The 26,482-nt window shown below is 42.2% G+C and overlaps 1 protein-coding gene across 1 annotated transcript in view; it reads right to left on the bottom strand.

The window, feature by feature from the left end:
• Positions 1 to 11,230: 11,230 nt before the first annotated feature.
• Positions 11,231 to 26,482, bottom strand: part of RSPO3 (R-spondin 3) — an 85,133-nt gene continuing 69,881 nt past the window's right edge. Inside the window, exon 5 of the mRNA XM_077811734.1 lies at positions 11,231 to 11,424. Within this exon, the coding sequence (XP_077667860.1) occupies positions 11,231 to 11,424 (194 nt within the window). The remainder of the gene's footprint in view (positions 11,425 to 26,482) is intronic.

Raw genomic sequence — 26,482 nt, 5'->3', positions numbered from 1 at the left:
GGCGGATTCTATGCCTCCCTTCCCAGCTCAAGCTGCCCTTTTACTGGCTGCATCTCTCCCCTGGGCATCATTCTATGCCACTGCACCACGTACCACAGCCAGGGTTACTGAACTTATTCATCCCTCCCTTCCAACTGAGGAGTATGGAGACCAGAATAGTGGTAATTCTTCACCCCATTCCTTGCAGGACGCATCCAGGGCTACTGACAGTTCTTCACTGTATTCTATCATCTCCCCTTATTACTGGTAGTGCAGTGGCTGTGTAGACAGACATGGTTAGGCATTGTATGTACAACCACAGTTAAAACACATTCAGCCTTAGACATTAGATTCTGTTTAATCAATGGGCCGAAATGTTGACTACTAAAGTACTACTATGTTGTTCTAGGGTAAAATTTTTAACTGTGTCAAAGTGACTTGGGGGCCTCAGTCTCATTTTCAGAAGTGACTTAGACACTTAGGCCTGGTCTACACTACGAGTTTATGTCAGATTTAGCAGCATTAAATTGAATTAACCCTGCACCCGTCCACACAACGAAGCCATTTTTTTTACGTAAAGGGCTCTTAAAACCAATTTCTGTACTACTTCCCAACAAGGGGATTAGTGCTGAAATCAATATCGCCGTTTCGAATTAGGGTTTGTGTGGACGCAATTCAAAGGTATTGGCCTCTAGGAGCTATCCCACAGTGCACCATTGTGACCGCTCTGGACAGCATTCTGAACTCGGATGCACTGGCCAGGTTTACAGGAAAAACCCCGGGAACTTTTGAATCTCATTTCCTGTTTGGCCAGGTGAGCTCATCAGCACAGGTGCCCATGCAGTCCCAGAATTGCAAAAGAGCTCCAGCATGGACTGAACGGGAGGTACTGGATCTGATCGCTGTATGGGGAGAGGAATCCGTGCTATCAGAACTACATTCCAAAAGATAAAATGCCAAAACATTTCAAAAAATCTCCGAGGCCATGAGGGACAGAGGCTGCAGCAGGGATGCAACACAGTGCTGCGTGAAACTTAAGGAGCTCAGACAAGCGTACCAGAAAACCAAAGAATCAAAAGATGCTCTGGGACAGAGCCCCAGACATGCTGCTTTGACACTGAGCTGCATGCAATTCTAGGGGGGGCCACCACTACCCCACCCCTGTCCGTGGACTCCGATGATGGGGTACTCTCCACCATGCCTGAGGATTTTGCGGAAGGGGAAGATGATGAGGAGGAGGATGAGCTTGAGGAGAGCACACTGCACACCGTTCTCCCCAACAGCCAGGATCTTTTTATCTCCCCGACTGAAATACCCTCCCAACACAACGAAGCCGGAGAAAGGACCTCTGGTGAGTGTACCTTTTTAAATAGAATACATGTTATAAAAGCAAGTGTTTTTTAATGATTAAGTAGCCCTGAGGACTTGGGATGCATTCGTGGCCAGTGCAGCTACTGGAAAAGTCTGTTAACGTGTCTGGGGATGGAGCAGAAATCCTCCAGGGACATCTCCATGAAGCTCTCCTGGAGGTACTCTAAAAGCCTCTGCAGAAGGTTTCTGGGGAGAGCAGCCTTATTCCGTCCTCCAAGATAGGACACTTTACCACACCATGCTAGTAGCAAGTAATCTGGTATCACTGCATGACAAAGCCTGGCAGCGTATGGTACTGGTGTTCGCTGGCATTCAAGCAACATCCGTTCTTTATCTCTCTGTGTTATCCTCAGGAGAGTGATATTGTTCATGGTAACCTGGTTGAAATAGGGGAATTTAATTTAAATTAAGGGGATATGCAGAGGTGGCCGTTCCTACTGGGTTGTTTGCCTGTGGCTGAAAGGAAATCCTCCCCGCAGGAGGCGGGGTCGGGCCATTGGCGCTGAGCTGTTCGCGTTTGGCTAGCAGGGATCTTCCCTGATACCAGCCACGCAGTGGGGTGAGGGGTAAAGCGATCATCCCAGAGAATTGGATGGGGGTGGGGGAGTTAGTTTGGTTTCTGCTGCTGCACATTAACAGGAAAAACTGCAGCACAAAATGGCCAACTCAAAGTGCTTTGCTTCGTATGGGACAGGAGGGCGCTGCTCTTATGAAGGTTGCAGAAGGCGAAAGACTATGGCTTACCATGGCTGCCTGCAAGCCAAATTCGGTAGCCCAGCACTGCGTGTGTGATCTCTAACACCAAAACCGCAGGCACTCAATATAAGATGCAAAATGCGACCTTGTACCAAAATCACATGTGCTATGTAATGTGAATAGTGTTATTCACCGTGAAAGAGTATAGCCATTGTGCTGTAAAATGTATCTTTTTAAATACTTCACTCCCTTTTTTTCCTCCAGCAGCTGCAAATGTTTCAAGCCTCCCTCCTCGGTCCCAAAGGCTATCTCAAATAAGGCGGTGAAAAAAACGCACGCGCAATGAAATGTTCTCTGAGCTCATGCAGTCATCCAGCACTGACAGAGCTCAGCAGAACGTGTGGAGGGACACAATAGCAGAGTACAGGAAAGTGGACGATGAACGTGAGGAGAGGTGGCGGCAAGAAGATCAGAGGAGGCAGGATGCAACGCTGGGGCTACTGTGGGATCAAACGGACATGCTCTGGCGTCTGGTGGAGGTTCATGAACAGCAGCAGGATCACAGACTGCCACTGCAGCCCCCGTTTAACCGCCCTCCCTCCTCCCCAAGTTCCATGGTCTCCTCACCCAGATGCCCAACCACTCCACCCCAGGGGACAGCCCAAGCAACCGAAGGCTGGCATTCCACAAGTTTTGAAGTGGCCTTTTCCTTCCCTCCTACCCTCCTCCCACACCCCATCCAGGCTACCTTGTGAGTTATTTCCCTATTTTTATAATCAATTAATAAAGAATACATGTTTTTTAAATGATAGTGACTTTATTTCCTTTGCAAGCAATCTGTGATCGAAGGGGGGAGGGTGGGTGGCTTACAGGGAATTTAGAGGCAACCAAGGGGGTGGGTTTTCATCAAGGAGAAATGAAGAGAAGTACCCTGGCCAGTCATGAAACTGGTTTTCAAAGCTTCTCTGATGTGCAGCACTTCCTGCTGTGCTCTTCTAACTGCCCTGGTGTCTGGCTGCACGTATTCAGCGGCCAGGTGATTTGCCTCAACCTCCCATCCCGCCATAAACATCTCCCCTTTACTCTCAGATTGTGGAGCACACAGCAAGCAGCAATAACAATGGGAATATTGGTTTTGCTGAGGTCTGAGCAAGTCAGTAAACTGCACCAGCGACCCTTTAAACATCCAAATGCACACTGTACTACCATTCTGCCCTTGCTCAGCCTATAGTTGAAAAGCTCCTTACTACTGTCCAGGGTGCCTGTATATGGCTTCATGAGCCAGGGCATTAAGGGGTAGGCTGGGTCCCCAAGGATAACTATAGGCATTTCAACATCCCCAACAGTTATTTTATGGTCTGGGAAGTAAATCCCTTCCTGCAGACGTTTAAACAGACCAGAGTTCCTGAAGACATGAGCATCATGAACCTTTCCCGGCCATCCCATGTTGGTGTTGATGAAACGTCCCTTGTGATCCACCAGTGCTTGCAGCACTGCAGTTTATGTACTGGCTGCACTGGTGGTCCAGTCCCAAGATAAGGATATGTGTTCGGTCTATAGCCCCACCACAGTTAGGGAATCCCATTGCAGCAAAGCCATCCACTATGACCTGCACATTTCCCATGGTCACTACTTTTGATAGCAGCAGCTCAATGATTGCGTTGGCTACTTGCATCACAGCAACCCCCACAGTAGATTTGTCCACTCCAAATTGATTACCAACTGACCAGTAACTGTCTGGCGTTGCAAGCTTCCACAGGGCTATTGCCACTCACTTGTGAACTGTGAGGGCTGCTCTCATCTTGGTATTTTTGTGCTTCAGGGCGGGGGAAAGCAACTCACAAAGTTCCAGGAAAGTGGCCTTATGCATGCAAAAGTTTCGCAGCCACTGGGAATCATCCCAAACCTGCAACGCTACATGGTCCCACCACTCTGTGCTTGTTTCCCAGGCCCAGAATTGGCGATCCACGGCATGAGCCTGTCCCAGTAACACCATAATCTCCAAATTGCAGGTGAACACGGTTTTAGAGAAAAGTGTGTTCATGTCCTCATCACTGTGCTGCCGTCGCCTCGTCGCCTGGTTTTTCAGGTGCTGGTTCTGCATAAACTGCATGATAATGCGCGAGGTGTGTACAAAGGTCATAACTGCTGCGGTGAGCTGAACGGGAGCCATGCTTGCTGTGCTATGGTGTCTGCTCGGGCAATCCAGGGAAAAGGGCGCAAAATGATTTTCTGCTGTTGCTTTCACGGAAGGAGGGAGGGTTGACTAACGACATTTACCCATGACCACCTGTGACAAATTTTTGGCCCCCATCATGCATTGGGAGCTTAGCCCAGAATTCCAATGGGCAGCGGGGACTGCAGGAACTGTGGGATAGCTACCCACAGTGCACCGCTCGGAATGTCGACGCTTGCCACGGTACTGTGGATGCACACCGCCGAATTAATGTGCTTAGTGTGGACACATGCACTCATCTTTATACAATCTGTTCCCCAAAATCGACTTCTGTAAAATCGGAGTACTTTCGTAGTGTAGACATGGCCTTAGAGATTTAACTTCCATTGACTTTCAGTGAGACTTTGGCTCCTAAGTGCTTATGTCACTTCTGAAAATGGGATTTGGGCTCCAAAATTAAGTAGGCGGTCTTTGAAAATTTTACCTATCATCTTTTTCAAAACACCCATGGGATCTTTAACTTCCACTGGGGTAACCACTTGATAAGACATATGGAGCACTTGGTTTAACATCTCAACTGAATGAGAACCCTCTAACAGTGAAGTTCTCCTTTAAATATTAGATGGGAAATGGGTTTCCCATCATGTGAGAATGTTTTGAGGTTTCAAAAAAAATTCCTTTCCTGAATCAGAACAAAAAAGTCAAAAACTTTTCACAAACCAATAATCTGGAAAACCATTCAGATCAGTCAATTGAAACATTTCATTTTGATCGTTTCAAAACATTTAATTTAAATTTCAGCCTTTTTTTAAAAAATTACCCTTTTTAGTATAAATTAACTAAAATTTTGAAATACAAGTAGCTTCAAATGAAAAATGACACTTTTCATTTAGAAACTGTCAAAATGGGACATACTGATTTTTTTTTTTAAATCAGGATTGTCACTGAAACTGACCCTTTCCTGTGAATAGTTTCGGTTGCAACAAATTAGCATTTTTGGGACAGAAAAAATGACTTCACTGGAAAATTCCTGACCAACTCTATTTAATACTGCACTAAAGTATGCTTTCCAACCAGACATGTATTAAATGACTAGGGTATGGTATGATCTCTTCTACAATTCATATTCTAAGGTCATATTTCAAGAGGCCCATGCTTTAGCAGAGGGTGTATCATCTGGGACTTAGTGCTTATAGAGGCGTTTGGATATTTTAGCTTGCCAAGGTGAAACCATGCTATGGCAGGTCAGCTATTGCTCAAAGGTATAAATCTATCAGTTCCCTCATCCCTGAGTGACTCATGAAAGCATGGTAGCACACTGTACCCTGATCAAATTAAGCTAGTGTTTTGAAAACAATACAGCTTTGAAACCAAAGTTTTGACTGATCTTGTGAAAAAAAATCCAATTGTTTTCTTAATTTTTCAATTATTATTGTTTAAAGGGGCATTGTCAACAGATTTAGGCTCAAAATTTGACCTGCCTTCCCAAAATGGAAAATACTCAGGCTTCTCAATATCTCTGCTGTTTAAAATCTCTCATTCCATCATTGAGAAATACGCAAATAAAATGAACTAACTTTTGGGAAAACTGCTTAAGCCTGTTTTGTGCTCCCTCTGCTGGCTCAATAGAAGCTGTTACCTGATAACCATTGATGCTGTGTCTGATTGAATATACTTCAGCACACAGATATGTTTTTAGATGGTTTGACATAGTGCTGTGGTGCACATCATATCCCCCAAACTAAACGGTGTTGTCATGGATCAATCCTTCGGTGAATAACCACCAAGAGGAACATAGGTGAAGCAGAAAACAGCGTTGTTGATCCAATGGCTAGCTTTCCGCAGAGTCAGTAATGAACCCCAGCAAAGCAACAGGAAGTACTCTACTACTGGTGATGTCTTTCAGATGAGAAATAAAACCGAAGCCCTGACTACAAGTTGCCATTTCAAATCCCATGGGATTTTTTATACAAGGAGACAATTTTGGCAGCCCCAAGCATTCAAAAATCATGAGCCAGGGCCTCCCAGAATCAAAATATTAGCTTAAAAAATATGCAGTTAAAAAAACTGTAGAGTTTTTTATTTGCAGCATGAATTTTGAGACTTCAGGGTTTACCTGAATCAACTTTCGATGACTATGACTAAAACCCTTTTAAAATATTAAATCTGAGATTCTCATATAAACGCATGAATCTGGGAGCTAGGGATTTAAGAAAAGCATCAAATATTGTGAGACTCATGATAAAATTGAGAGAGCTAGCAACACTGAGAAGGGGAGCGAAATGTGATGCCAATGGCAAATTCTAAGTTGGATGCCAAAGATTAATTTTGCCTGCCTAGATTTTTCATAACATTTAAATTGCTTATTATTTTCTTCTTCACTTCCTGACCTAAACTAGTGCTGTTTTGCATTATTACACAGAGACAAGAGGCGGATGAAATGATTGATGAATAGATTTGAAGACAAGAGGAGATCGTTATGATCATCTAATCCTGTTATCTGCCTAACTGAGGCCATATATTTCCACCAAGTGGCTTCTGCATCAAGCCCATAATTCCTGGTTGAGCCTATCTTTTAGAACAACATCCACTCTTCATTTAAAGATCGTGAATCCACCACACCACAGTGTTGCTATCTCACTCTCACAGGTGCTGTCAGGTTTGTGAGAAGCTGAATTTCAGGTGTTCATGGTGAGCCTTCTTATCCCCTGTCAAGGTCCCAATACCTATCACAGTTTTTGTGCTCACCAGAACATAAAGACTGTGCATGCTACCAACACTAGCCATTGCAAAGTGGGTGTGGAGGAAGTGAGGTCATATCCTTGACCTCTTTCCATGCCCAACAGCAAATCAGGCTAACCACAGAGGGGAGCGCATGTTGTGTTCAGCCCTCAGGTGAAATTGTAAATTATATAATTATTTCTTAAGCAAAAACTGGTAAGTAAAGGAATTTTTACTACAAGGCTTCTGAGAAGCCAGTGCCAAAAAATGGCATGTTAAAAAAAATGAAAAGCTATATAAAGAGAGAAGCATTTGACTGTGGGGTTTTTTTGTGTTGGTTTTTTTTTTTTTTTTTTGGAAAGTGCAATGCTCTCTCAAAGACCTCTTTATCTGAATACTTTGCACTGTCTGTTGCCATTTAACATGCAGAGAATGTGTACTTTTCCAAATGAATATTGAAATTCCACATTACTCTCAGCTGTATTTCAAAATGTGGCAGTAATTGAACATCCCACAATTGGTATGAGTTAGCTGAGCGATTATGACTCCAACTCTGTGTATTAAATTATAGATACATTGCATGGTGCTAGTCAAGTTATTTTTATTAAGTAACATTTCAGTAAAAATTGGTAACCAGGCACACTAAGTAGGTTGTATAGGCCTGAAAGCATGATTCCCATAATTCCGCACCAATGACTTGTTTTATGCTTGTAATCAGAAAACAAAGCTTTCTATATTGAAAAATATCTGATACATCTTTAATCACATCTTGGATACAATGAAGACATTGTGCACTATACCCTCCTACTGAAGTAACTGAAGTTCAGTGCTAAGTTCATAGTACACCCACATTTTCTAGTGTATGAAATTGCTCCTAGGGTTCCTTAGCACACATAAGAAAATTGCAAAGAATACTCTCTCATCCCTTGAACAAGTGTTTCTTCACTGAATAAAATCTCTAGCATTTTTTAAAGCCACATAGTATTCAATATCTTAATTTAAGGTGACCCCTTAACAATGAACTATGGCAGGGGTCAGCAACCTTTGGCATGCCGCCCATCAGGGTAATCTGCTGGCAGGCCGCGAGACATTTTGTTTACGTTGACCATCCACAGGCATGGCCCCCAACAGCTCTCAGTGGCTGTGGTTCGCCGTTCCTGGCCAATGGGAGCTGAGGGAAGTGGTGCGGGCCGCAGGAACTTGCTGGCCGACGCTTCCCGCAACTCCCATTGGCCAGGAATGGCAAACCACGGCCACTGGGAGCTGCGGGGAGCCATGCCTGCGGATGTCAATGTAAACAAAATGTCTCATGACCCGCCAGCGGATTACCCTGATGGGCTGCATGCTGAAGGTTGCTGACCCCTGAACTATGGTCTTGGCTTATGGGGCCCACCTGACTTTTTTTAACTCTTTCTTTTAAAATGGCGTTCTTTTCTTAATTGCTTAATTGTCAGTACATAAGTCTCCAGAGAACATGGCTTACTTGGTAATTTCCCTCTTTAAACAAAACAAAACATTGATTCTTCTGTTGAGTAGAATTTCTAATAGGAGGAAATTCTAATAGGAGGAATGTCTCTTTCCATCTAAGCAGCAAATGTAACATGTCTAGCAAATGCATTAGACACAGCAAATGTTTAGCAAAGCATTAGACACAGCAACTGTAAAATTCGTGAGAGAGAGAATGAGAACAAACCACACATGATAGATGTTGGTCATGACGTTTAATGCACTCCCGGAAGGAGTTCAGATACAATGGTGATGAGCATGGTATAAAACCCCACAAAGTAGAATATTAGCTTGGGTGAAAATTATCTGAAGGGCTGTGAATGAAACATACTGTAAGGGGGATGTGTCAAGACAGGGGGAGGTGCTAGGTATGGAGTCACAACGAATGATAAGTGGCTCAGCCTTAGTTAACATTGTCATTAGTATTTTGGAAGAAAGGCTAAACCACATGTTTATTCCAGTCACCGTTATAGTAGGAAGCGAGCCAAATACCAATGGAGACCGAGAATAATACAGAGGGCCCTATGGTCAAATGTCAGAACAATTATGCTGCCTAACTAGTCAGGCTGTTATCTGGGGAGCTCCACAGTGAGTGGTGGGGGAAGGAATCCTCGCTCCCAAGCCCCAGAGCTCGCCTCTGTGTTTTGTGTGCTTCCCTTTCTAGGAGAGAATGTCTGGCAGAGACACATACATCCCACATTTGCTTTTCAAATCCTGACTCCCATTCTGCACTGGCTACGGAGGAATGGGCAGAATTTGGCACCCCCAGTGGTTAGAAATGTCTAACAGAAATGACAGGATTGGGCTGGATCTGAAAAATGGAAGCTAGCATACTTGGGGAATAATGTGAAATAGATATTTGATGAGAGGGAGACACTGAGACAGCAGTAGTACCAAGATAGCCCTTGGAATGTAAGTGAAGAGTAAGGTAAGTAGGGGCTGGACATCTGATACAGAGGCAACAATACCCAATAGGTTAACTTGTGCCTCGTTAGCCACTGCTCAAGGTAGGGGTTTAGGGAGGTCACTGCTCCAGTGGGATCTCTTGAGGCGTTGTGCCTTACTCAGGCTGAATATCAGAGAACATTTCCTAACAAAGAACTCTATAATCTGTGTAATAAACTCCCAAATTAATGGCGGAAGTGCTAGCAGCTGGGACATTTGAAGAACTGGACAAAGCATGGGAGAATATTATTATTAAATATATGCATTGCATTAGCACCTACAGGCCCCAGTCAGGAATCACAGCCCCTTTGGGGTAGGGACTCTTCATGAATTAAAAGGGTGGTCTCTGCCCCAAAGGGTAAGCAAAATGTAGGAAATCATCCTGCATTACCAAGGTCCTTATCCAAATGCCACTGAAATCTTTCTATTAACTTCAATGTGCTTTTGGGTTGGACTCTCAGGGCAAAATTTGGTTCCACTGAAATCAAGGAGAGTTCTGTCATTGACTTTGATGGGGTAAGGATTTCACTCATGTCCTATTAGGTACTTTCCATCTTTATGTTATTCTATAAAGATAAAATCCATCCCTGAGCAGAGAGCCAGCACAAAGCCTACCCACCACTTAAGCATCACTGTAGCCTTCAAACTAGGGTGTAAGCAGGACACAAGTGGTGCATGGGCCTTTTCGGCCTTCTGACAAGTGGTGAATTTCACTTTGGCTGTGCCAGAGGGAATAAGTGGGGCATCTGTAGCATGATTTTCAAGCAAACAAAAATGGACCAAACTTTATCCACTCAATCCACAAATATATTTATTGTAGTGGCTTCTCTTTCACTAGATATACATTGTTAAAGATGTAGTATCCCTTTCTCTCCATGACGTTCATAAAGCTGATTATAAAGTAGTAGATTCTTCCAGTAAAAAAGAAGAAGAAAACCCCCACGACTGTGAAAGACATATTTCCGTGGTCTATTTTCTGTTCTTTATTAACTCAGCATTGTCTCCTACAAATACAATTTGTCAGTCACTGGAAGATTTGAAATGTAGATTTAAGTTACACATCGTTATAAAAAGCATAGAACAGCATGCACTGTACCACTGTTTAGACCAGAAAACATTGTGTTGTCCCGTAGCCAAGAGTGCTATACGAGCAAAGCGCCACCACTTCTCCTTTAGGAACTTCAGTCTCTGAAGCTGCAGTTGCTTCCACTTCTTTTCCTTCTTTAACTTTCAACACCCTGCAGGTATTCCCCCTGGTATTTCTCACGAGTCTGGAACAAGTACCGGGGAACCCCAGGGTAATTCAGTTCAGATCCACCACAGGGTGCAAAACCTTAGATTCCTACTGGCTCTTGAAAAATGGTTTCCCTCCTGCCCCTCTCTGAATATTTATGTACAATATACAACGGGATACTTTGTCTTTGATTTAGACATCTCTCTTGTCTCATACTTTGCTTAAACAATACCTTGAAAAATATTTTACAGAGGAAGCAGGTTTTCATCCAGATGTCATTCATTATATTGCTATATTTTATACCCTATTAATAAGTATATACAAAATTTCTTAATTGCCTTTTGCAGATGCATGGCAGCATATAATGTAACAGTTTTAAAGTATCCCTTTTTTAGATTTTTTTTTTTTTAATTCTTGGCTCATATCAGTCTTTTTAATAAACTATGATTGCCTGGAGAATATAGGAACTATTTGGAATGTTGTTTAAGGTTTAACAATAACTGATAGCATTGTCCATTTGTGGTTTGAATGGCTTGAGCATCTGTCATGGGGATCTGGTTGAGATAGCAGCATCATAAATCTAAAACAATCAGGTAAGGCCATTAGTGTACAGTGCTGATGGGTACTGGGTTCTGTTGTTTATCTTGGGCTTTTCTTTTCTTCGGCTGCATTTTGTTTTTGTTTTCCCGCTGTTCTCGGTTTTGTCTTCGGGATTCTCGGCCTTTGTTTTCCTGCCTTGTCTCCCTACTTTCTTCTTTGTTTGGCCTTTTCCCTTTCTCATCTCTATTTTTTTTCCCTGAAATAAAAATACATGGCACATTATAAGCAATACTCAGACCGTCCCAGTCTTTGAATCTCGTCTGTTTGCCAACAGCCTGAAAAATCGCCCTTTGATTACAAGCTCATGATGCTGAGGGTTAAAACCAAACATTAACCCAGTTGTCTGGAGAGCAATCATAGGTATCCATCTGTGAATCAGGTCATCAGGTAAAGTCCTGACCTAGGGCGAGTTTCTCTACCCCCTGAGTTGAGCAAAGTGGCTGGAGTCTGGCCATAACCAGACAGTTGAAAATTCTTCTTGTGTGGGGGAAGTTCTTAGCTGGTACAAAGCTGGCATAGTTGGTTTCTATGCCAACTGCCCCACCAACAGAGGTCATTGTGAGCATGGCAGAGTGACCTGCACTCCCTCAATTCTCATTTGGTGTATGCTCCAGCTGACGCAAGATAAAGCACTCCCTAGGATGCTATAACTTATACCTGAGCCAGGAATCTGAGCAAATGTGGCTAGTAAATCATGGAGCTGTAACTGGCTCCCTGCTTACTCCCCATCTCTGTCCCAGAGCTCTGCTCAGCACAGGAGAATATCTGGGATCCACAGTCTTAAAATTCTCCCTCTCCTGCAGAGGATTTCCTTCCCTGCATGGAGAACTCCCTTGAATAATATTGACTCCAGCACTGGTATGTGACCATAATAAGAGAAAATATTAACGTCTTAAGTGCTGAACCTTTTACCCATTGATACAAACCTGATGAATTCAATCACTTTACTTTATTTTCTTAAATATCTCTGAGGGTAGAATTCTGAGGCTTTTGCTACCATCAAGGCTCTCTTGAGTAAAGTTTCTGTTCACTTAAAGAATATTTAAAGATTGCTATTTCTGTGGATTATACATGCAATGCATTTATTCTTCTATTTCTTAGGTTTACATTAGAAACTGCTCCACATATGAAATACTGACAGTTACACTCGGCTTTACAAACAAACTTAAAGCTGAGTGGGTTTTTTGTATGTGAGAATTAGTCCATATACTGAACCCTATTAGTGAAATTTACCCATATGCAGAAGAATCCCAGGTATGCTTCAAAACAGTATTTTAACTGAGGTGTAAGTAGCATATGGGCCTTGTGCTAGCTCCCTACGCAAGGGATAATTTCACTGTTTGTGCAATATTGAGAAACACCTAGTTAACTGTTTTATGGCACCATGGCAAATATTGTATGCTGAAAACAACAATCACTGCTTATTACAGCAAAAAAATACTTTAGTCCAGGTCTCATAATTGTATATCATCAGAAATACCCTGGGTTTCCTGACATATGTATCTGGAAACAGAGTCAACCAAACCTGGTTCCTAGGTAATAGATCTCTGTGTTGTCTGCAATGGAGAGGGTGACCAATATAGGAAACCAAGTCCAGCCCAGACATGAAAATAATGGTGAGAGTCTCTGGTAACTTGTGGGGGATTGAAAGCCAGTTCAGGATGGAGGAAGGGAATAGTTTCAGTCTAAGGAAAGATGAGAGAACAAGGCTGGGGTGTCAGACTAAGGGAGGAGGAGACACAACAGCATGAAGGGTTTCTTGGAGATTGGGGAGAGAGGCAAGGAGTAAGGCTAGAGAATGAAGGGGTGGGGGTATGTTGTAGCCCATGCTTGATGCATAGACTTTTAGTCAGGGGTATTTTTAGTAAAAGTCATGGAGAGGTCACAGGTAATAAACAAAAAATCATGGCCTGTGACCTGTCCATGACCTTTCCTATAAATACAATGACTAAATCTTATCTGGGTGGCCCTGGGACACCACTGCTTGGGGGGCTCCCAGTGGGGTGCTGCTCTAGAAGCCCTCTGGGGTGTCACTGCTATGGGGAGGCCTGGGGCCAGCACCCACCAGCCACTGCTGAGGTGGGCCACACTGGCCACTGCTCGGGCAGTCCCCAGGGACAGCTGCCTGGGGCCACCCAAGTAGCGGCTGGTGCAGCTGGCTGCGGGGCTGCTACAGAAGTCATGGAGGTCGTGGAAAGTCACACAGCCTTATGCATAGTTTCCTGGCTTGTTTCCCAACCAGTCCATTTGTGACCAGTTCTAGCTGATAATAAATTCAGACGAAAGTTAGGGTATTTACACTTCCTAAGTTAAATATAGATGAATAACTGAGTCTCTCTTCTGTTACTTCAGAAACTTGAAATATTGCTTTGCTTTTAATCCAGAATTATTCCAATGATTATAGATGGCTAGACAAAACAAATAGACAACCCTGTTAGCAGCAGGTGCTCCCTGAATGGCAGATCAGCACACAGTGTGAAGGGCAGCAGAAATGAAATGACTACTTGTGGAATGTGTGCCCAGTTCTCAAAGAGAGAAGTCTGAAAGTGTTGGGTTATGTACCATTTCCATGTTGAGTTCCTTTTTGGAGGTGAACATGCATCAAGCCCAGTTCTAGCATTATATATCTATATATCAGTGGCCATTTTGAATTCAGTTCCAAACCTCTGTGAAAACTATTGACCCCAAATGAAATATTATTTTAATGGAAATCAACCAGACGTTCAATATTTGACATTGTTCACTTGGTGATGGTCCAATATTGTACAATGGTCCAAGGGTGATGGTCCAATATTGTGACCTCCTAACTGCAATGCTTTGGATACATTGGAAAGGCACTCCCTCCCCTCGTCTTCGGTCACTGATTGATTTGGAATTTTTTTAGCTGCTCATGGCAACTCACTGATCTAGCCCTGGGACTTTTTTTTTTAAAAAAAAGCAAACTGATGTAATTATTACTTAAGACAGGCAGAGATATTTTTGGAAAGAACTTGAAACTCAGTAATATTCCTGTTACCCAAGAATGAGGATTTGGTCTGAGAAGTGCTCTAAAGTAACAGCATGAATTTACTGTGCAACATATTGGTCTTGCAGAACACTGAATTAAACAAAAATCGAGGGGGGAAGGGGTGTGGCTGGCCCTGTAGGATGCACAAGAGGAGTAAGGGGCACATGGAGTGTCTTCCCTCTGGTGCTGCTGCGGAAGGGCTGGGCATAGTCGCAGTGGAGAGTTCTTGACTAGCTACCCTATGGGCTGGTCTACACTAGAACATTAGCTTGACCCAGCTGTGTTGCTCAGGAGTGTTAAAAAAGATCACATGCCTGGGAGCTGTAGTTAAACTGCTCTAAGCCCTAGTGTAGACAGTGCTACGTTAAAGGAAGAATTCTTCCCTTGACCTAGCTATCTCCTCTCAAGGAGATGGATTTACTACAGCAGCTGTAGCGTTTCTAATGGAGACAGCACCTAAAGCTGGCTGGAGGTGGAGGGGAGTCTACTGGAAGGGTGGTGGAGCTGCTGCGTCAGCATGGACTCTGCAGGAGCACTATGACAAAAATCAGGCGGAGCCAGTCAGCTACACCTGGAGAGTCCTTCTGCAGCTCAGCCACTCCACTCACCCCTCCGGAGAGGGGAATCGCTTAAAAGCTACAGTCCCACCGTGATGAGTTACACCAAAGCCAGTGTTGGCAGTGACTGAGAACAAACTGCACTGATGCCCCTTAGCACACTGCTGGGCCCAGCCTACCTGCACTTGGTGTAGGACCCAAGGTGAGGGAGAAGGTGGATCTAAGATAACTTCCTGCTCCCCAGTCATTGGCCTGACTAGGAGCTGCAGCGATTCCCAGCATAATATAAGAGTTGATCTAAATTAAGCTGGCTAGAGCAGTCCTTTAGGGACTAAGCCATCATTCCTGGGCAGAGAAATTTCAATGGAAACATAATACATCAGAATTCACAGTTCCATCAAAATCATAACACTTTGTGAAACAGAGTCAATTTCATTGGAATGTCATTTCAGAAGAAAATTTGAAAAAAAAAAGTTCCACCAATATCAAAGCAGTTTCTTTTGGCATATTTGGAATAAACTGTTTTGATTTTTGCTTTAAAATGACTTTCTTTTGAATGTTTTTGTTTATTTTGCATTATATTATATATTTTAAAATACAAAATCAAAAGTCAAAATCAAAACAAAATGATTTTGTCAAAACAAAAAACACTGAAATCAACCGAAACCAATTTTTGGGGGGGGGAATTTTCATTGGTGGCGATTTTGAAGTTTTCAGGTTTCACTCCGATTCAGAACAGAGGCAAATTTGGAAATCCTTCACGAAATGGAATTTCCATCCTCCGCACAGCAAGAGATTTCTGGACTAGACCCTTAAAACTTGTTTTGCATTGCAAATGGCTTCCTCTGCATAGTTCTGCACGTAAAGCTTTTAACACAGCCTACCACCAATGGCCACATATTGCCACCTTTTGCGAAGGAGCCTCTGCTCTAGAATGTTGCATTCTGCTGCTCTGGAAAAACAATTCAACCAAAAAGAGTAATCTTTGCAGTTTTTGTAAAGCAGGCACTAATCTTTCATCATGCAGTGCTGGTTCATTAGCTGCTTTAACTACTCTTTTTATAAACATGTATATAATGGTGTTACTTTGTTTCCATCCTCTCTGGGCTATAGATTCTTGTGGTAATTGAAGGTTAGCGGGAGAAGGGGAAAGTTACTCCTCCCTTAGTTTTCCACTAGGAACTGGGAGGAGTTTGAGTTGAATTCTACTGTGAATGCCTCTTGCTGCTTGTTGCCCTTCTCTTCACTTCCCTAACCCTTTCCCTCCCCCCTCCCTAACCCCCCCCCCCCACTTAGTCACATGGGCAGCAGCTGGGATTGATATTTGGAGACTTATTTAGTAAAATACAAGTTGATGCCTTTTGCTGCATTCTCACACTGACAAGGAACAAGAACAATAGCTTCTCTGTTCTGTCTGAACATCCTGTGACACTTTTGGTGAAAACAAGACTTTTATGCCAGAGGAAAAAAAAATTCCTCCCCAGATATTATGTAGTGTACTATGCACTGTTCTCCAGCCCAGAAGTGGTGGCATTGCATTAAAGCTTTGTGTGTATAGCTGCAAAGTGCTTAAGGGATTCTATGAAATGAAAGGTGCTATATGAAATATACGGTCTTTATAGATGGCATGCACAGCTTTCTGTATTATTGCTCTAAATATGGCACCTATTTGCATCTAAAGAAAAACAAAAGGCAAGGAAAAAAGAAAAGTTAATGTTGAATAATGATGTAAATTAAAATGAATAATAAAACCCATAAGAAAATGTTCAATTTCTGGTATGCAGATTATTTCATTGTACAGAAACTCCCATGATGCATTAAGAAAGAGTGGCCTACAGGATAGGACATTACACTAGTAATCAGTAGAATTCAGTTCTTTTCCTGGCTCTCACCTAAACTTACTGTGGGGCTCTAGATGAATCATTTAACCTTTTTGTGCCTTTCTTTTCCTTTTTCTAAGATGGGGATAATAATGCTTAGCATCTTTGTAAAGCACTTAAGATCCAGGGATAAGTAGTATTATACGTATACTAAATAATATTATCTCTTTAAGAAGTTACACTGGTTTTTGCAAGGAGATGGTGTAACATCTGACAGATTGATGGCTCCGGTAAGCTGAAATTTCCTGATGAATGGCATGCCTGTATCTGTCTATTAGCTCATTTTGCATGCGTAACTTAAATAGAAACTCTCCCTTTGAAAAAGTTTTCTCAGTTCTTTCAAAATTACATATACATGTTTGCATTTATATACAAATTGTGGAAGGAAGATAGAGTGAAATAAAAGGAGCATCCACCCTAAACTGCTAGGGCTCAAATGTATGTGTGTGTGTGTGTGAGAATAATAATTTGCTGTTCCATAGAGAACTGCTTTGATTAATCAAGTAGTTGTATTACATTTTCTTTGGTGAACTACAAGTAAAATTCCACTGGGGGGCACTTTTGAGCTTTCCTCGGTCATTCTTTTGGCTGCTCAAAGGAAGAGTTTTTATGTTGTAAAAAGAGGAATTTACATTGTAAAAAGGAGAATAACCCTGTTCCTCCTAGAGGGGGGTCCCTCCAGGCCAGAGTTGAAACAAGTAGGCATGGTAGTATAGAGGAAGCTTCTTTGCCTAAACTATACCTGCTCTTGGATTAAATTGAGGACTTTAGTTTTAAATGCTTCCAATCCAGAACCCTTCCCCAGCATTATATTCACTATTCTATTTCCTTTTCTATTTAGTACTGTATGTATATTGGGACAGTTTTATAACTCCAGTAAGAGGATCTGAGCGGTGGTGTATTGTGCTGGGACATACTGATATCACCACTTCCCAGCTAGTTGCAGCATTCTGCTGTAGCAAGTTGGCCTGAACACAACATAGCTTGGTATGTCTTATTGGTTAATAAATCCATGTGATGAAAACAAGGAGAATAAATCATTGTAACTAGAGCTGGTTGAAAATTTTCTAAAAACAACATTTTTCCATCTGAAAATGCCAGTTCATCAACATCTACAAAAGTTCTGCAGAGTAGCTATTCTGGAATAAAAGGAGTTTTAGTCCAGAATAGTTTATTCCAGAATAGCTGCTCTGATCCATTTCCCCATGTAGACTATTATTACTACTAATAAATGACTTTGTATAGTGAAGTAAGTCAGTCTACAAATAAGCTACCAATTTGAGAAGTACTTCAGTTTGAATTCTGATGGTGAAATTGAGCATACACTATGTATCTGCTTACACAACAGATCTTACTGTTTGAAGGCACTGTGTTTTTGTAAATCTAATTTGTGATCCATGTTTTAAGAAATCCCTAAACATATATTTATATAATCCACATCTGAAAACATCTTTAAATATGTAGCCCATAATAGATTGTTCCAGAGAAGCATTTACATTATTCCATCCACTGTTGTGCTTTCAGGTGGTAAATATTTTCATTTCCTGAGGGGGAAGTGAGTGGGACTGGTATTTTAAATACCATTTAACAAAATGCCCCACACCAAAAACATCAAGCCTGACACAAGCAAACTAAGCAATTCAGGTTCCAAAGATGGAAACTTGACTATCTTCTATTCCTGTCCTGTTGTACTCACCTGTAATTACGACAGGCGACTCAGAGCACTTGCCTGTTTACGTCTTTTTAAAGTATGGGCTGAAATACCTAAACACAACAGGAAGCATTAGGGATAGAATTTCATCCTTTGAACTGCCTTGCTGTGGTGGCTGCGTCACAGATCTAGGTGTCCACTATCAGGGTTATTCCTCTGTAAGGGTATTGAAACTCCAGGGGCTGCACCCCCAGCTGGAGGACCTGGACCTATGAATTTCAACTGAGTTTTCATGGAATTCTCCTATGTTAGTGATAAAGTTCTCTCTCTCAATGAAGAGGCTTGGATACTATCCTCTAAGCCTGCAGATTCCCTGCAACCTGTTTAAACCTGCGGGGGATTCATCACAGGTAAGGACATCTGAGCACAGACATTACTTCTGCACTGCTGCCCCATCTCCTCCTCCCCAGCTCCCTGTAGGACTTGGTCTGTAGAGTTCCTGCAAGAACTGCTGCTAGGAGCTCCTTGACTGTGGCTGCCCCTGAAGACCTCCTCAAGGGGTATTCTATGTCACAGAGGGGGAATTCATGCAAAATACAGCAAAGCACTGTTCAATAGATAACTGAAGCACATGGGTAACTTTAAGCAAGCGAATAAATAACCTCATTTACTTCAGTGGGACTGCTCGTGGGCGTAAAGTTACACACATATCTAGGTAATTGGTTGGATCAGAGTAGAACTATTTCAAGGTGCTGTTGCTTGATATCTCCAAAGTTACCGGATAGTATGAGTGCAGGATTTAATTTTGTGTAACATTTGCCAATTAATCATCCGATAGCACAAACCATTCTTTTATGCTTGTCCATGAGCAGAGTTGTTAAACTTGTAACTCTGTCTTAACTTATGTAGAATCCTTTTACCTTCATAGAAGGAGTTAAAAAATTAATCATGGGAAAACATCATAAGGATAGGCGAAAGAATGTGTGCTGTGAATTCAATCAGGAATTCCCAGGGGAGAAAGTTGAGACTGGAAGAGCCAACCTCTCAAAAATCTTTGCTGCCAACTATTGCTTGTTCCTGGGTCAGTTTCCAGTCACCTACAGTCCATTAATGCAATATTATGTAAATTCCTAGGTCCCTTCTCATTTCCAAGAAGCATGACCCATTTTCTGTAACAGTGAAACTATAAATTATATGCCCATTGAAATTCACAAATGTTTGCCAAAAAAACAATATTAAGGACTCGTGTCCCAATGATCCTATGCAATCCAAAAGAGATAATCCTTTCATTCACAAACCATTAACAAACGACTCATTTATGCAGCGCCTTCAAAATTTAAACAGCTCAACTTTCTCTTCAGTGATCATTTTATTCCAAGTTATAGGTTATTCCTTGTCAAACAATGGGACTGTTAATTCACCACATTCATAACTATTGATTATTGCAGGTTCTTCCCAGATTGCCTACACAGAAGTTTCTTGTTCATTGTTGGATTGATGTGATTTGTGACAGAGCTGTATGCTCTCAATAAGGCCTTTACATAAAAACCAAATAAGTCTACTTATTAATATAATCCAACAAAAAAAGTAATAAAGCAATTGCTCTTGAGATAGTTAGCATAATATACTCATACAAGATTAATGAGAAAGCAAAGATAGAAACAACAGTCAGTGGAGCACCTCTGAAGGCCATGAATCAGTTGACATCATTTCAGGAGCCCAAGATACCCCAAATTTAGGGAACTAAATCGGATGTTTTATACCCCCTCCTTTATGTAATTATTCAGATACATAACCATATGAGCCCATGTTCCGTGACCATTTTTGTCAGGTTTGTACCTGCCCATTATCCATAAGTGACATTCCAGATATCCATAATCATGCTTCCAATCACTAATCTAACCGTTTGCATCCATCACCTTCTTAATACATCCTGTATGACAACAAGGTCTAACTGCCTAGTTACAATATTGCAAAAGCTCCTGCCCCCAACTGACCCCCTATTTCAAGATAACCTTTTGCAAGCTTGAGATGTACCTGTGCAGTCACTTGCTTGTTACACAGAATGAGAAGGCACACTTCATATACTAGGGATATGCCCTTGGGACTTGCTTGGTTCACTTAAAATAAATCCTTAGCGTGAGCATATCACACTAGGCCTCAGACTAATAAAACAGGTCTTTGTCATAGCAATGCCTAACAACACAATTAGTTGTGTTTGCCTGCTTGCCCCCAGCTAGGGTGACCAGATAGCCAGTATGAAAAATTGGGATACTTTTTTTCGGGGGGGGGGAGGGCATAGTTGCGTATATAAAACAAAGCCCCTAATATCGAGACAGTCCCTATAATATTGGGACATCTGGCCACCCTACCCCCAGCATGTTTCAAGCAATTCAAACCTATCTATATTATGTCCCTATAGTGTGACATTACCAAAGGTGTGACAGGGTCAACCTAACCACTAGAAATGTTGATGGGCAGAGAACACATGAATGTCATAGTTTACGAATTACCCACATAATAAATGGTTCATAGTAAATGGTTGTGTGTTTCTCACACTTATTTAAATCTCTCTTAAAGCCGCACTTATTGCTGAAGTGGCTCTTGGGCAAAAATTTTAAAGTGCCTAATTGACTTAGGAGCCTAAGTCACGCTGACTTTCAATGAGACTTAGGCTCCTAAGTTACTTAAGCAATTGTGAAAGTGGGACTTAGGCTCCTAAGTCACTTATGTGCCTTTGAATATTTTGCCCCTTGTCGTCTTCTCAAGCTTTTGGGCTAAATCATCCCTTCGACTTCATGGCCATGCAGGAATGTTGGAGGGAATAAGGACATTGGGACTGGGCAGGCAGGAATCATCAGACACTGCACACCAACTACTCACTACCCCAAGCAGGTGGGTAGGAAGGGGAGGAGAGTGGGGGGGAACCTTGGCTTAGCTGAGCCATTGCATGGGGTGTCAATTTGCTGCGGCCATAAGCAAGCAGCAAGTTACTATAGTGCTCGAGTGACCGGGATGCAGGGAGGCAATTGGGTTTTTCTCAGGCATAATTCCTTCCCTGTGCTGCTTGTGGGCTGGCGTAGCTATACACGCTCTTTATGGACAGGGCTCACTGCAAAGTCACAATCTAATCCTAAAATCATACGCTCTTTGGAGTAGACTGTCTGGATATTTCCGTCTTGTGAAGTCGCACACACACACTGTCAGAATTTTAAAAATAATAAATAGTACCTTCTTGTCAAGTACTCAATTAGTGGTGGCAGATTTCTATGTCTATTTGTGTTTTCCTCTAGCTACATTTTATTGCCATATGTTGATCTGCACACTAGAGCATTCGGGGGCCTATATTATTTTGCATGTGTATGCTGAGACAAGTGAATGTGTTAGCCCCCCTTTTCTGGCTCATGACTTAATGGTATGACGACAATAGCAATTTTATATTTACATAAAAGGTGGCATAAATTAGACATAAATTCATTTAGGGTGGATCCACTGCACAGCCGTTTTTAAGCCTAATGGAATTATATGAAAACACGACTTTTTTTTAAAAAATGGAGATATGTGTTATTGGCACAAAAGCCCACACCCTACTGTGGTTTCAAAGTATTAGCAGGAATCTGTAATAGCTTATTCTATTGTTTCAGGCAAGAATAATCCAAGCCTCCCATTAGCCTTGCTTGAGGTCATGGATATTGCCCTTTCCAGAGACTTAGTTCAGCGGGTGCAGGCATTTGAGCAAACCAGAAATGAAAATGTGATGCTGCATTATGTCAGAACTGCATGTTTAGTCTGCCTTTCTAGAAATAATCAGGAAAAGTTATACATGATAAGAGACAGATGCTACTGCCTCGGCAGATATTTGAACTCTTTCTAGTACAATACTAAAAAGGAGAAACAATCAAAGAAACTTTTGTTCATTTAGATTTATCAAATTTGTAATCAAATAATTAAGTGAGGGATGAACAGTGGCAGCTCTTTAAAAAAAACTTTTGACTTAAAATAATTGCAATAAACCAGTGTGTAAATTCTTGGAATACCCATACAGCCAAAAATTTCCAACGAATCTGTAAACATGGAGTGCTGTAGCATCAACTGTATGCTATTTCCCTAATTGACTATGGGCCTGGCATGGGTATGTGTCAAGTACCGTTAGTTGGTGGAGGACCTGATCTTGAAGGCAGATCGCTAATGCAGACCCTTAAGCTTGTTCCAGTCCCAGAGAAGTCATCAGATCCTGTTGCATGAGTGGGGGCTTAATTTAGGACTGATGGTATATATGCTTGCGATGGTTAAACTTTGATAGAATTTGTATCTCAGATCCTCAGGTGTGCCAGAGTTGGTGCAAAGGCGGGGGGGGGGGGGGAAGGTGGCTTTCCACCAACTTTCTGCTCCTAGTGCAAACTCAGAGCAGCTTAAAGTCTGTTCTACATTGTACCTGTTTGTAATGGCCCTTTGAGGCTGCTACAAAGGGGGAGCGGAAGGACACTCCAGAATGAAAAACACTCCAGCCACCCCTCTTTCTGTTCCCAACATGCCCCCTACACCAAGGGGACTGGAAATGCATAGTGTGGAGCTGGCTACACTGGCTTTATGACACTTGGAGATTTTGGGCTCATCTACACTGGGAAATAGCCTCAGCATCACTACATTGCTTGGAGTGTGAAAAATCCACACCCCAAGCAATATAGGTAAGCCGACCTAACCCTGGTATAGACAGCACTAGGTCAACAGAAGAATTCTTCTGTCAACTAGGTACTGCCTCCTGGGGAGGTGGAGGCCACAACTTCTGCCACAGCAGCGTTTCAAGTGTTCGCAAGCCCTTTGTGCCATTTTCCTTATCCAAAGGGGAACCTCTGTTGCTCACGTTAGAGTGCCACAGAGCAGATTGATCAGGATAAGTCTTTGGCTGTCTCATTGTGGGTCAGTCGTTTGGTCTTCTAAGCTAATTTGTTTCCTCTCTCACATCAAATGTAGCACATGCTGATAGGTGGCTGGCTGACTTCCAGTATACCAATACAATCTGACTGATTTATCACTAGTCACCCAGTCTTCAATGCCTAATAGATTCTGGGAAAACCGTCCTCTGATGGACACCTTCATTAAAATATCAGTTCAAAACTCACCTGGCTTTTGTTAAATAGTAGACTATTTAAACCCACAAGGAGCCAAATGCTGCCCTCTGTTACACTTGTGCAAACCCAATGAAGTCACTGGTGTAAACACATGAGGAATTTTCCCGGTGGCTCTTTTCAGAAATGGGTTGAAGTGGGACAGTTTCTCTCTCTCCCTTCTCCACCAAAATGAGTAAAATATTAGACTTGGCTGGAAACAGGCATTTCTGTTCTGAGGGAGATTCTGAAATAAAACAAAAGCATTCCAAAATGGAATGAAAGTTGAAATTTCCCCTGGAACAGGAATTCTGAGATTTCATTTAAAAAGTCAAAGCAGCATTTCTACATTTTCCAAAATATTTATGAGGCTCTTTAAGCTGTCTGGAGCCCCAGCAACCCACCAAGCAGTGAGCCGAGCAGCACAGGGAACCTGGGAGCCAGGGAGCCAGAGCTCCCAGACTGCTGAGCAGCCAGGAGCCTGGAATTGCTGGATCCTTGACAGTCCACCTGGCAGGCTGGGACTTTGGGAGTCCTAGCTGATGAGGAGCTGTGGCTGGGGTTCCCAGACTCTTGGCTCCCCGTCCGCTCACCAGGCCGGCTGCCGAGAAACCAGGGGAGCTGGCAGGAAACCAGGTAGGCTTCTGATGGAAACTTACCTGGCAAGAAGGTTTAGAAATTTGCCTGGATTCTGCTGGAATTTAATCAAAATCAACACATTCCTGTGGAATGTTTCGATTTTGATTAATTGGCATTTTCCAGTGGAAAACTGCACCCTGGAGAAATTTCTAACAAGCTCTATAAAATAGAGAGACTAACATTTTAACAGTAAGGGTCATATACCATTTTTTTTTCTTGTCTTTGGGCAGATTTTCTGCCTTCCCTGAAACCTGGATTGACTTTTCTGAAGCCAGGGGTTTTTGTCTATGCCCTCAAAAAGGTGATATTTCTTATGTAATAAGTAGCTTTTGTCTTTCTTTTCTGAAGTCTCTAGATCGCTAGTTTTCCCTTTTCTCTTCCTCTCCTTTTTAGCTCTGCCCTCGTCTTCTTGCCGCATTTTACTCTACTTCCCCTTTCTGCTACTATCTCTCCTTTCATACTATCCTCTTTTATACATTTACTCCTCTTTTCTTCTCCCAAATGTTACTTCCTGCATTCAACATTAGTAGAAATTCTACGGTCAAAATTCTTCATAGACTTATGGGGTAAAATTTCAAAAACACCTAAAAGATTTACAAGCCTAAGTGTTAGAGTCATTTTACCCACCCCCTTCTAATGGAACAGTATGCCATGCTATCCTGACAGATATTATTCATGAAACTTTGGATCTGGATTTTTTGCACTCGGATGGAAGTCTGCAACCTAAAATGAACCGAAGATACTAAGTGAATTTCCTAAATGTAGGGTTTATCCAGGATTTTTCAAGTTTATTCCAAGCAGTGGGTCTAAAGCTGTTTGTAATAATAGCATTTGTACACTGAAATTAACAGCAAGCTTTTATGAACAGACCATAGTGGAATGTAAAGAATGAATACTTTCATTAATCCAAATAATAACATAAAAATCCAGTCCAGTTTATTTAATATTTTACTGGACATTTAACACCATGTCCCTTAGACCCGTTCTGAGCAGGCTGAGCTGAAACACGTCTGGTGGCCTATCATCACCAGCACTGCCACCAGTGGATGGTAGAATGGTGTGGATGGTAGTGCAAAGGTAGGAGATTCCCTCCAAAGTCTAGTATAGGTCAGGCCCACGGGTTTGTCCACTACCTAGCAGTAGGGCACCGTGATTCTGAGTGAGGCTTCAGGGTATTAGTGCAATACAAATGAAGTATTGTTATTATTTTATGTCCTTATCCTTAGAAGCACAACAAAGGAGTATACAGGGTAAGAAATGGGAGAATGTTCACAGCAACATAAGAATGGCCATACTGGATCAGACCCTGGTACAGCTTGCCCATTAAATGGCTCATACCGGAGCTTCAGGGAGAGTGTACAGAACAGGGTAGTTGGAGTGATCCACCCATCTTCCACTTCTGACTTCTGGTTGCCCTGAGCACGAGATTGCATCCCTGACTATTAGCCAAGATGGATCTATCCTCCATGAACTTATCCAGTCCTTTTTTGAACCCAGTAATATTTTTGGTCACCACAACATCCCAAGGCAATCAGTTCCACAAATTAGTTGTGCGTTGTATGCGTTCCCTTTTATTGTATTAAGCCTGCTACCTATTAATTTCATTGGGTCACCCATGTTTTAGTACTGCTGAATACAGGAGTTGAATTCTTCTTGCAACCCATGTACACCAGTCCAAAAACTGTTACCTGAACCAGTTTAAAACCAAGCCAAGCTAACTCAATTTTAAACAAAGTTTGCTCACTGTCCATCTATAAACAAAAGCATATTCAATCCAGGTTTGAAACTGCTATGTGTAGCCCATAGGGCTATCTTGGCTTTATTATATTCACTGTTTTACATTATATTCAGCGGTAATGCAAGGAACCTACAGGCCTGTATCCTGTAAGACATTAGTTTCGGCAAGTTAGCATAAGGTAGAGGCCTATGAACTTTGAACAGATAAATGGCCCAATGGGAAACCCCAAGTACTGGGAAGCTAAAAACAGAGTGTTTAAGGGGAATTTCTGATCACAAGAACAACCAACCACAAGAGTGTCCAAGAGTCCAGCCATAAAAATGTCATAACAATACATTGACGTACAAAACAGCTACATCTGCAGATATCTAACCACAAGAGGGCATGGCAACGAATTGACATATATGATAATAAGTTGAAATCATTGATATATTAACCTATAGGAGAAGGACACTGCGACATTAATAAGGTGAAGATATACAAATAGGGAAAAGGAAAAATACCCCTACTGAATATGCATTAAACATAGTGATGTCAATGCATCACATATAAAAGCTGCATTCCAGCCTAGGGGAAGTAGGAGAAGGAGATGTAGTCCTTGGGAGGTGCCAGAATGATGGCCACTGGTGATGAGGGGGAAGGTGATGGTGATGAGGAAGATGATGGCTAGCGTA

Source organism: Eretmochelys imbricata, chromosome 3 (genome assembly GCF_965152235.1).
Source record: "Eretmochelys imbricata isolate rEreImb1 chromosome 3, rEreImb1.hap1, whole genome shotgun sequence".
Taxonomy (NCBI): Eukaryota; Metazoa; Chordata; order Testudines; family Cheloniidae; genus Eretmochelys; species Eretmochelys imbricata.
This window is presented reverse-complemented; position numbering and strand designations above follow the sequence as displayed.